The sequence below is a fragment of the Euleptes europaea genome, chromosome 6 (assembly GCF_029931775.1).
Source record: "Euleptes europaea isolate rEulEur1 chromosome 6, rEulEur1.hap1, whole genome shotgun sequence".
Lineage (NCBI taxonomy): Eukaryota > Metazoa > Chordata > Lepidosauria > Squamata > Sphaerodactylidae > Euleptes > Euleptes europaea.
In genome coordinates, this window is record NC_079317.1 from 104,889,270 (window position 1) to 104,901,619 (window position 12,350).

A 12,350-nucleotide genomic window follows, 5' to 3' on the forward strand; every position below is an offset into this window, starting at 1 on the left:
GTATAGTAGAGTAATTTGCATGAATTCATTAAATTTACATTTTATTTGGGTTGAATAATTTGAGTTTAGATTTAGGGTGAAGATTTGGTAGAATTTTCATTTTGTTCCCATCTTTGTCCCTGGATAGGAAAGGAGGATTGGAATGTATGGAACCTTTTGAGAGGCAGGTATGTAGGGAGATGGATAAAGAATGTAAAGCCACAGACAGCTGCAGGACCCTGTGCTGTGTGAAATAGTGCCATTCCCTGACTAGTGAAATTTCACCAGATCCCTCTTGTATTTTGTAAATAGTAGAAACTAAACACTTACCCCCTAGATATTTATCTGCGAGGATGGAGTTAGAAACTTCTTGATTTAAAAAACACATCCTCTGGATTTTGCCAAAGCCTCCACATTTTGCATATCCGCGTGAAGTCCATGTTCTATGGCATGATCACAACTGAAGCGTCTCTAGTTCATTACCAAATGATTGATAAGAGGAAAAGCTAGGAGTCAGTCTGTAAGCTCTTAGGTTGGAGACACCATGAGTTTTTTTTTTCCCCTAAAGTGTTGACATTGGTGTGATGGGGCCAGCACATGGTGTTGATGCTCATTTCTTTTGTCCTGATGTCATCTCTGGTCAAAGATAACACAAGCCTGAAAAATCCATGGGCAGAGATGATGATGTATGGGTGTGCCTGTTGTCTGCCATGGTGGTTCTGCATATCGTCTCCAGCTCTTTCAAAGGTTCTAGAATGTCAGGGCTTTGCTTTTGGGCGTTTACATCTCTGCCTTTTCTCAATGACATTTCTCTAGAAATCCCTCAAGGCAAAGGGTAACTGTGATCTAGTGGGACAGGGAAACCAAATGACAGAGCAAAGAAATAGGGGACTTTTGTGAACCATCTGAGCCAGCAGTAGTAGACTGAGAATGGGGGTGAATGGGTAAGCATGTGAATTTAATTCCAAACCTCATTTTTTTAACCTAATCTTCTTGAATAACTGGATGTTTCACAGTTTGTTGATTTTCAGGGAACTTCTCAGCAAACAGTGCAGCCTGAATACACAAAACAGGGCGCTTGCTTGGCACCAAAACACACCCAAAGGCCAGCACAGGGCCCCAGGCACAGACCAGCCACAAGTATTTTCTTACTCCCCTTGCTGTTCCATCCTTGACTGTAAAGGGATTAAAGCCCTGGTATGCCTTTCTATTATTGCTCTAAAAAACTTACCCCCAACCCATCACTTGACACACCTTCACAAATCCTGTTTTTGCAATGTCACTTCCAGTTGCATAACTTGGGTGAGGTTGCCATGGGTGCAGCCTGGAAAGGCACTAAAGAACAGGTGATAGGTTGATTGTTGTTAGGGTAAAGTTTTGTTATACATTATTTCCATGTGGAATAATTAAGCATGATCTTGAGATGACCTGTCAATCCAGATAACCCTTTGCTCAGAGGGCAACAGGTCAAACACAGTGGCTACCCTGTAGTTTTTCATTGACCCTATGTCTCCAGCCTCATACAATAAAGTATATCATCTGCACAATTAAGTGGTGTATTCATCCAGGAGTCTCAGGTTGGAGGTGAGATGACAGTCTAGGTCACAACTTGCACAAAAAAGTCACATATCTTTTTTCTTCTCTTGCAGCGTCTTCAACCTGAATGATGGTGAGTCTGTCCCTTCTTTGGCTTTCTTCTTCTCCTGCCTTGTATGTCTCCCTTCTTTTACAGAACATATATCCTACTTCTGTCTCTTGCTTAGAGCAACTTATATCAATTTGCTGTATTTATTAATCCCCTCTGAGATTCCTAGAGGGTTTAGCATAAAATAAATTACCTTAAGAGACTTTTAAGGTAGGAGACAGGATGTTTGCAATGGTGATTCAGCAATGCTGTAGATGATGTAAGACACCTGTCTCCAGGTACCACTCCTCTGCTGTCTTCTGTTGACTAGGTAACCACCAAGTTCTTATGTATACCAAATAGCCACTCATGTGCTGAAAAGTCGCAAGAAGTTGCACTGGGCCTGCACAGCAATAGGCTAAAATGTCAGCTGATTAGTGGTGTTCTCAACTTCTGCTCCTTCCTTTGCCTCCCAGTCTCCCATGATACACAGGCATTTGGCATTGTATTAATCTGCCAGAAATACTTTTCTCTACCTTGCCCTGGGCCCTATAAATTCTTCCAGTGCTTCTCTCTTTTCCTGTTGGGTGATGGCGTTCTTGAAAGTATCAATGCGACAATCACTTTTGCCTCCTGTCCTGCACAACGGGCCTTTGCTATCCTCTGCATCAGTTCCTGGACGCTTTGTCGGTTGATCATCCTGGTGTCCTCATAATGGCCCGCTCTATCCCGTCAGATAATAGAGGAATACTTCTGTCTGGTTCTTATGAGGAGTGCAGGCCAAACTACAACAGAATCAGGTGTTCTCATCTGCTTCACCCTGAGAATATTTCAGTGGGTTCCTAGCCTCCTTTGTCCTTAATGGAATTACAGGTCAACTCTCTCCCCCAACATGCACAGGCAATTGGATTCTTTTCCTTTAAACTTCCAGTGTCCACTTAACTGAGAATTGCCCTTTCTCCAATACTCCAGTGAGATCTTCACTGAAGCTAAGTTCTTTCTCCTTCTCTGGGCGCACTTCCCACTCCCCTGCCTTTCTCTGCCTATAGCTGTCTCTGGACCAGATCCACACAGAGCCTCCCCCAACACCCAAGGAACTGGACTGGGCAGAACAAGGGTTTCTACCACCCCTGAGCCCTCTGCGCTGTGCCTGGCGCCGAGATGTGCCCCTGGATTGCAAGATCTGCCCTGAGGATGCGCAGGCACGGGCCTGGACTGCCTACTACTATGACCTGTTGCAGTGTACCTTGCAGCAGGAGGGGCTACCAGAGACCGTTGACCTCACCAAGGAGCCCCGAACAGGTGAGCTAGAGGACTCTGGTAGCTCACATACAGCTTCTTTTCAGCACCTGGCTGGAATAATGAGCGTTATTAGTGTTGTGATTTTATTTTACCTAGTGGTTATTAATTTATATTTTAAATGATTAGTTGTATATAATAATTTTTTTTCAAGGTATTCCCTTAAGAAAGTCTACGTAGCCCAAACAGCTGGAATTTTTGGAATTGTTGCTTTGACATGAAATGTTTCTGGTCACCTGTTACATTCTTCTTTGTGTCTGGTTATGATGATGTCTCTCTCGTATAAGGCTTTGTGCAACGGTCAGCCTGTTAGAGAGAGACTTCTGAAACCCTTCTTAACCAGTCTTTGGAGATTTGGATAGACAGAATGGGATTATTTAGCCAAAGATGATAACAGTAGTATTCTATGGAAGGGCATAGCAGGGCCATGACCTTTTTCTGTTATTTTCAGAACAAAGCATTAAGAACTGGAGATGTGGAGTTTAGCATGAAATTTGATCTAGGGCTTAAACAAGAATATTGAGAAATATAATATGTAGGATGGATTCATGGAATCAGCTGAGGCAGTGACTGAAGCCACTGCAAAGTGACTTAGTGTGAATTTTCTGATGCAACTTCCCCTCTGGGTTTACTCTCACCTTTCCAAGGAAACCTAAGAGATGGGGGGTGGTGATTTCACCCTGTGTGATGCACCCGAGCATTGAAACCATGCCAGGGAAATCCCCCTTTGGGGCTTCACCACTTTAGCTCACCTGTTCAGCTGAATCCAACAATAGTATTATTCTGGGAAATGAGATGTGGCTAAGAAGGCAGAATCAATTACAGTATGTTCAAATCCCAGAAAGTGAAACTGCCGAACAGGGACATTAACAACCCAAACTTCAGTATAAGGAACATGCCACTGATTATATCTGTATGTTTTTCAGGATTTGGACCATCAGACATAACCATCTGTATTTTAGGCTCCCCCACGTCATACCTGTCTGTGCTTCTGGAAGGTGGCAACCAGTGTCCTGGTGAGTTCCACCCTGCAGTCATGGCTGAAAGGCTTAGGCCAAGTCCCCTTGCTTTTGCTTACTTGGGTGATGAGCTCAGTCTCATCAGTTAGCTAGAGCTGAGAAGTCTCATTATGCCCCACCTTACTTGAGAGGACTACGACATTAAAATGCCCACATGCAGGAGTATTTGCCAATAATAGGCTACTAAAGTTGCTTCCTCCCTCCCTTATTATGGCAGCCAAGCCGTGTTTTCCTATACACAGACCAAGAGGGCAAGGCAGGAAAAAGTAGCCAGCTTGCTGCTTTATTTTAGAAAGGAGTGGAGAGTCTTTTCCTTCCCCAGAGCAGTTTGTAAAACTTCTAGAAGTATGACAAGTGTGCGTGTGTGTCGACTTATGGCAACCCCATAGGGTTTTCAAGGCAAGAGATCTACATAGGTGGTTTGCCATTGCCTGCCTCTCTGTGGGCTGAGAGAGTTCTGAGAGAACTGTAGCTGTCCCAAATCCAAATCTTAAAGTGCCTGCCCACTTTGATCGACATCCAAAAATTACACTGCTGAGTACATTTTTGTGGTGTGCATATGCTATTGTGAATGGCATTTCACTTGCATATATTTTATTCAAGAAAAGAGGGCTGGTTGATTTGTTTCTTGTTCAAACAAGGGCAGATAAGCGGCCTGTTGAGGAAAACACTCTGAGAGGCAGAAGCTGAATTCCTGGGCTATCAGAATTTCCATTTGAATTCTCTTGCATTCTCTTAAAGTTTTAACCTGCTCCTTATTTGTAGAACAGAAGCTTTGCAACTTGTACATACATCAGTCTACTTTCACATGAGGGTCATTTACACTGCTGAAGGATTGTTCTTCCACAGTTAGCAGAAGCAAAACTAAAGCTGTGGTTCTGCACTGCACTTTGGTTGCTTCTGCATGGAGCTTTTTCTCCATGTTCCTTTCCCCCAAACCCCTGCAGTTTTAATTTGTGCTTTTGCCAACTTTCTGGGTTTTCCTTGGCTCTTACGTGGGTTTTCCCCAAACTTGCTTTGTGATGATAATTCCTAAAAGATGGTACCAAAAGCAGGTTTGAGGGAAGTATGGACAGGAAGGTGCTGAGTACTACACATCCCCTCCCATATCTGGCACCCCCTGCCCACCCCCAACCTCTGTGAGCTTTTTGCTATTTTTAAAAAATATATCAGCAGTAGACAGATTGCTATCATGTTAAAACACTATATCACAATTTCTACAACTGAAATTTAAAAAACCCCAGCTCAAAGCTCACTGGGGGCTTGCAGGGGCAGGGTGTGACAGGCTGGAGGGTAAAGTGCAGATAAAAATCTCTGTAAGGAGGTTCTGTTGCCACTGCAAAGGCAAAGGGATTTGTGGCAGCAACAAGAGCAAAACAGGAAATTTTCCTTATGTTGAAGCAACCTGAACCTAGTATAATATCCTAGTTAAACCCTTACCGTGCCCTTTTCCCACGCAGTGAGCTCCTAAGAATGTTTACTCAGGTGTAAGTGCCATTCATTGCACTTCTTCCCAGCTACTGATTATACTTGCACGGAACCTTTAATTAATAATTTACAGTTATTCTTTCTGCTTTCCTTAAAAAAAGAATAATCTGTCAATCACAGTATTTCACTTCTGTACATCTGTGGAACTGAAAGTAATAATTTAAAAAATTCCACATGTGCAACAAAAAAATAATAATAAAATGTATGCTTGTTCATTTTATTTGTACACTCATACTTATGTACTATTTACACAGCCCAAATAATGCACTTTCGATCCACTTTCACTGCACCTTAACGATCGTTTGCAAGTGGATTTTGCCAGTTCACACAGTAAAATCCACCTACAAAGTGCATTGAAAGTGATTCGAAAGTGCACTAGTTGGGCTGTGTAAATAGCACCTTAGTGTAATAGACCATTTAAGGAGTAATTTTGTTTTATGCCAAATAAAGGTGTGATTTGATTTGAGTAATTTCCTGATCAGATTTCTTCTTTGCACTTCCGTATTCTTTAAAAATGAGGGAAGGGACTGTGCTGCAGGACAGCGCTGGCAGTGCAGCCAGGATATGGTGGTGTGCTACCAATCTTTTCACCAGCCTGACTGATGTTCCTGCCATGTCCATCCACAAACTGTCTACATTTGACAAGCGAGCACCGTAGTTGTCTCCAAAGCCAAAAATATTGTTAAAAACCAGGTCTGCAAAACAGACAGGAGGACAGCACAGAAAATACTGGACTACAATGGTTTGGCAGCAGCATCTTCTGAACTCTCCATAGTAAATAATAGCGAAATGGCTGGTGTGGAGGTGTCTTAATTACTATTCCAAATTAGCTAAGGAGTTACATCTCAGCCATTGTCTGCTAATTCTTTTATTTTACTTCAGAATCATCTTCAAGAACTCCTGTTTTATGGGATTACTTTCGTTTACCTACATGCCAGTTGAAGGCTCTTGAAATTGACAATTTATCCTTCTGTTGCAGCCAGTGACTTGGGAGGGATGTGCTTGTTAACTCTTTAGGTTCTATCAATTTGTTTACTACACACTTTTAAAGAAGGATATTCCACGAGTGCCCTTGTACATTGTTAGGCATATTAGAACTGGGGGTTCAAGATATCTCAACCAATCAGTTGTTCCAAATGTGAACTCCAAACATCATCTAGCATATCATATCATCATATCATTAACCTTTAATAGGCATAGTTCAAAAGACATCATAATCTAGCCTAAAGGGCAACAGATTTCATAGGTCTTTAGAACCTTTTCATTCGAATCATGGTTTGATTTAGAATGCATATGTGTGCATAAATGAGTCAAAAAGGTGCTATACGAAGCAAGTCTAAAAGGCAAAGAAAATATAACACATGATCTTGGAGACAATCCTTTCTTCAGAGCACTGAAAGTAGTTTGAAAGAGATGTGGTGAGTACATTATTACCTGTTTGCCAGTGGTGAGTGTTTTGCAGATGTGTCTATTTCAGAAATCTGCAAAATTGGCTTCATCAGAGGTGACAAAAGAAATATGAGGGCTCTTCCTTGCAGAGCCTACTATGTCCCTTGTTGCAGAAACAGCTATGGGATCCAGTGCAAATCTTGCAGCTTACCCCAGGCAAACTGCATAGGCTCTCATAGACCTTCCTGAGGCCAGGAACTAATATTTAAACCTTGGCATCATGTGCACATACATTTATACATCTGGAATTATTTCTCGGTTGCCAAATATGGTTTATGCCCAGTTGGACAACAAAGAGCAAGTGAGGCTATACAAACAATCATTTGTAATATGTGGAGGGCTCTTAATTTTGCAGTTTTTCCCCATGTGTAAAAAGCTCTATAGGCAGCTTCACTGGAGGATGGAAATTTAGCATCACGATTCCTATACAAAATCAAGTGATTGGATGGATCCCCAAAAGCTGTTGCACTGTCAGCCTTATTGACATATGTGCTCTTTGGCCCCAGACCAGCTGAATGGTGCTTGGTCATGACTAATGGAAACTGGATTGGTTCCGTCATTTATAGACTTAACAAGATAATAGTTTTGGGTTTCTTTTTCTGTACTGGAAAGTACATTATAAAAAAACCACTTCTTGGTGCCTGAAATTTGTCAGTACATTCTCTCTCGCTGCAATTCTGTCTAGACCAAGATACCCAACCATGCATGCTTCCCACAGACACTTTTGCGCAGCTGTTGTTCTATATTCCTGACGTTCCTCCTGTCTCTTCTCAGAGACTGAGACAGAGCTGGTGGTAACCAGAGCTCTTCTGGCAGCTGAGCTGCTCAGATTTCCCTCTGGCTACAGTGCATATAGAAGCACAGGGCTGGAATGAACCAGAAGGTCAGCGCTCTCTCTCCCTCTCCCCCCCCCCCACACATCCTGGACCAAGGCACAATCCTCCACCCATCTACTTCCCATAACACGTGGAATAGTTTATTCACAATCTGGTATCTCTTCTGCCAATGCAGAAGACTGTGAAAGCCAATTTGCACTATATGGTAGAATTTAGAGACAAACAGTGCTGCAGTTTGAATGACAAAGTGACCAAGTTACTTTGTAATGATCACAGAGGCAGCTATTGCCAGAAGCGACTGGGCCGCATTTATTGCAGGGAAACCCAGCTATTAAAATACACGTACTAGATCACAACTAATAGCATCATGCATTTATGCTGCCGTTTAAACTAGATTTTTTTTTGGTAACCTTGGTTTGAAAAATAAAAATGGGTCAGGGGGTAGGGAGGATCATCCAGCCACAGGGACAATAAAAGCAAAGGTGTGGCTTTAGTGCAGAGTCTTAGCCAAACAATTTTTTTTAAAGAAAGAAAAGAAACCACAAAGCACTATGAACTTCTTTAATGTAATGTGCTGCCCAGCCCATTAGTGTTTTCAGAATGAAATGCATCCAAACTTGTTTCTACAGTAGTGGTCTCATGAATGAGTTCCTCTATCTCCTAGCATGCAATAAGGACATGCAAAGACAGGTAAAATAGCATTGGGGCTAGGAGGAAACTGCCCAGGTTAAAAAAAGGGGCCTGAAAAACAGCAAGGACTGCAATTAAAAGGTTTTTTCTCAGTGTCTATCACCCTCCCCAGTCATAGTCCACTAAGCTCCGCCATGTGTCCAGAGCCCCAGTTAGTGTTTTATTCAGACAGTCCTCATAAGTCTGAGAATCTTGTGCATTCTCGTACACTCTTGTATGTAAGGATTCAGATTTGCATATGATAGCACTAATTTTGATACAAATTGTATGGTAGAAGTTCCTCACTGGCTGGCAAGATCTAATTAAAAGTGGGAGTGGCTTGAGTAGTGGAGTTGTTTGTTTTCTAGACAGTTGTGGCGTTCCCTGGGGGTGTTGCCCCTCCCCCCCCCCCCGACAGAATGTATAACATCAGCATCAAAGTGTGGGGGCCTTCTTTCCTTTTTAGTTTGTTTGGGGAAATTTTGGGCTGCTCTCCTCTTGCAATACTGCTGGGGAAGAAGAGTGGAAACAGGGTATTTTGGGAAAGAGTAGCAACATGTGACTCCTGTATCCCTTTAAATGAGGCTAGGTGTGAGGGACAATGGATGTGCCAGGAGTCACTGCTGTCCATGGTGACATAGAGAAACATGGCAGCTATGTTCTACCAAGGTATTTTGTACAGTATTGACAGGGTGTCAGCTAAAAGCCAAGGAACTGACACTGTGCTATGAAGATTTCAAATGGATAAGAACATAAGCGCAACCCTACTGGATCAGACCAATTATCCATTCTAGACCAGGATCCTGTTTCACACAGTGGCCTGGTAGATGACCCTGGCTCTCCCAGAAGGCCTATAAGCAGGGCAACCTAACTCTAGCTATAACTTAGCTATGACTTAAATGACTGGAGGACCAGTGGTGTTTTCTCTTGCCTTGCCCCTCAGTAGCTATAGACCAGCATCCCAGAATCCAAAAGTTTCCTTTAGTGGAGTGTGATAAGAAAATGGCGGCAGATCAAAGTCCTCTTTGGCCCTAAGCAATGGCTCTTGAGTGGGAAAACACATCTTTGTTAATACTGGTAGCCTTACCTGCCATTAGAACATAAGAAGAGCCATGCTGGATCAAACCAAAGACCCATCTGGTCCAGCATTCTGTTCACACAGTGGCCAACCAGCTGCCTCTAGGAAGCCCACCATTAGGGTGGCTGCAACAGCATCCTCCTACCCATGCTCTCCAGCAATTGATATAAACAGGCATACTGTCATTGGTACTTGAGGAAGTAGATATCCATCACAATTAGCAGCCATCGTGACAAGTAGCCATCATGGAAGTAGCCATTGATAGCCCCATCCTCCATCAATTTGTACACTCCCTTTTACAGCCTTCCAAATTGGTGGCCACCACCACAGCCCAATAAAGTGACATCAATGCCCCACCATTTTGTGAACATTTATTTATTTTTCAAATTTGTGGCCCTCCCTCCCCAGCAAGCTGGCTCAGGCCAGGTAACATCATTAAAAACCCAACTATCACATGACAGTAACAATACAAATAACTTTAAAATCCTAATCACAGATGGCACACAAATCCCGTTCTGCTGTAAGAGTGACACAGGCGGCCACCCCTCAACATGAGAAGGGAAGGGTGGGGGAGGCCAGTAAAGATGGTACTCACGGCTGTCCTCAATCGTAGGCCTGGTGGAAAAGCCTGCAAAGCCCTGATGTTTCTTTGCAGAGCAAAGGACAGCCGCACATTCTTAGGGCCAGGGACCACCAGCAAGTTCTCATTAAACGATCTCAGTATCATTTGGGGACACTGCTTCATTTCCTTTTTCTTCTCTCACTGATGGAACCCATGATCCTTTTGCAGCAATACTTCCACACCATGGGGGAATAGGTTCAGAGACCCAGAGGGGGGGGGGAAACATCCCCCAAACAAAGAGATAGGAATCTTCATACATAGGCAATGTCTTCAACTATAATTGGTATACTTGTAAGTCAGTGAACGTATAGTTGAAGATTCTGTCTGTATATAAAAAGCTCGATATTATTCAGTTTTGGGGTGCTTTTAAAAAAAAATTCCTTCATGGATTGGAAGTAGCATTACTGACATTCAAGACTTGCAGGCCAGTCTTTCAAAGGTTAAAATGCACTTTGGCTCTTCATCTGGATAAACTCCAAGGCTCCCATCCAGCTTATAACCAGACCTGACCCACTTTAGCTTATGAGATTATAAATAGCGCATCAGGACTACTGTCTAATGCAAAAAAATGTTGAAGAGGTGTTAATGATGTCATGACAATTATTCCATTTCCCTTGCAGTCTTTGTTTCTCATTGCAGTCATATCATATGGAAAAGCATGATAGAGTAACACTTTCCAGAGAACAAGAATAGGACAGACTCCGACCTAGCTGGCTCCAAGGCAGTTGTCAGAGCAGATAATCAGGGCGTTGACGGCACTGAGAGTTTGCAAGGTGCCAAACCACCCAGCTGCTACTGATTACTGTTATATACATTGTACAGGCTGCCTAAGATTGGCAACCCCACCCAAAACTTTTAACATGGGACATTTTTGCCATCTTAGGAAGCCAGAGCAAGCTTCTCTGTAGTGTGGGTCCATCTCTTGTACACACTTAGGAGCTGGATTTATTGTTTTCCTTCTACCCAGGTAATATGTTGCTGTGCTTGTCGCCTGCCTGGCTCTCCAAGGTACCCTCAGAGTGTCATCCAGGGGAGTCTTCTTTGCTGGTCTTCAAGGCCGTGACTTTTGACCTTGGTGGCCGCACAACACTGGAAGAATTTGCACCCCCACGTCGTGTCACCTACTTCACAGGCTGCTTTGGGCCATGCAAGGTACAAGGCCAGTCTGCCGCAGAACTGGCTCGGGACCTCGACTGTCCCACAGGGGGCTCAGGGGAGCTGGCTCGCCTGCTGGAGGATAAGCTGCTGAGCCGTCAGCTCATGGATCAACAGGCAAGAGTAGCAGTGCCCCTCACCTTGGCTTTCACTTTCAAGCGGCCACTGCCCCTACGAAATGTGACAGAGGAGCAGCAGGTCCGCATGGTAGAGCTGAGCGGCCGGGAAGGACAGGACAACCTGCTCCAAGAGGAAATCACTGCCTTCTTGCAAGGGGGTGCCATGGAACCCTACAGCCAGGTGAGAAGCCCTGAACCTGACATGAGGTGGCTAGAAAGGAAGGATTAAGAAGGGGGTACCATGGACCTAGAACAGTGTACTACTTGTCATCTTTTTTGGATCCAGCTCAGATATTGACAGGTCAGAAAAACTGTATACACGGGCAATTTAAGAGTAGAAAGTGCATTTATGTGGGCAGGAGTTTGATGCAGGATCCTTTCCCGTGTCTAAGGCCTATTTCTGTTGCTTTTCCTGCAGGTGGTGGTGAAACCATCAGGCTGGCGGTGGAGTGGAGCTCAAGCAGTGTCGTTCCATGCTAAGTTGGAACAGGGAGGCATCCTGCAAGCTGTTCTTGCATTTTTGGAGACCTTGGAAGAGGAGGAGAGCATCTTGCTAGAGGCCTTCATTCCTACTGCCCGTGTGGTCCAGCCTGGCCCTTCTGGCACAAACAATTCTCCATGTAAGGGATATCTTTTAGTTACCTCCCACTAAGGTCAGTTCACGCTATGAACTGTCCTCAAACTCAGCTCCTTTACTGTGAAGCTGGATCCACATGATACCAGATACTGTGGTGTGATAATCTCCCACCTCCTGGATTTTCCTGTCAGGACAGGAAATTCAAGGAGGTAAATTATTTCAATACTTTAATGATACTGTTCATATGGTCAATTTGGCCCTGAACAATAAATTATTTCAATAGGACAGCATCCAGTGACATCTGGATCTTGCTGTTGAGAAAGACACCATCCTTCACACTTGCTGTGCTTCATCTCATTACATCTTACTTTGTATTTGAAAGAGATGGTATGCAATCTGCTAAATGCATGAAGCCAGACAATTGATGGCACTGGCA

General features: G+C 43.6%; 1 protein-coding gene across 2 annotated transcripts in view; it reads left to right on the plus strand.

The window, feature by feature from the left end:
• The first annotated feature begins 1,643 nt into the window (after positions 1-1,643).
• The window catches only part of CARNS1 (carnosine synthase 1), a 211,244-nt gene continuing 200,537 nt past the window's right edge, over positions 1,644-12,350 (plus strand). For both annotated transcript variants that reach the window (XR_008933361.1, XM_056850944.1), the window contains exons 1-5: positions 1,644-1,648; positions 2,653-2,905; positions 3,829-3,918; positions 11,031-11,518; positions 11,756-11,957. Coding sequence is in view for 1 of the 2 variants with exons in the window: in XM_056850944.1 (XP_056706922.1) it covers positions 1,646-1,648; positions 2,653-2,905; positions 3,829-3,918; positions 11,031-11,518; positions 11,756-11,957 (1,036 nt within the window). In the remaining variant the exon portion in view is untranslated. The remainder of the gene's footprint in view (positions 1,649-2,652; positions 2,906-3,828; positions 3,919-11,030; positions 11,519-11,755; positions 11,958-12,350) is intronic.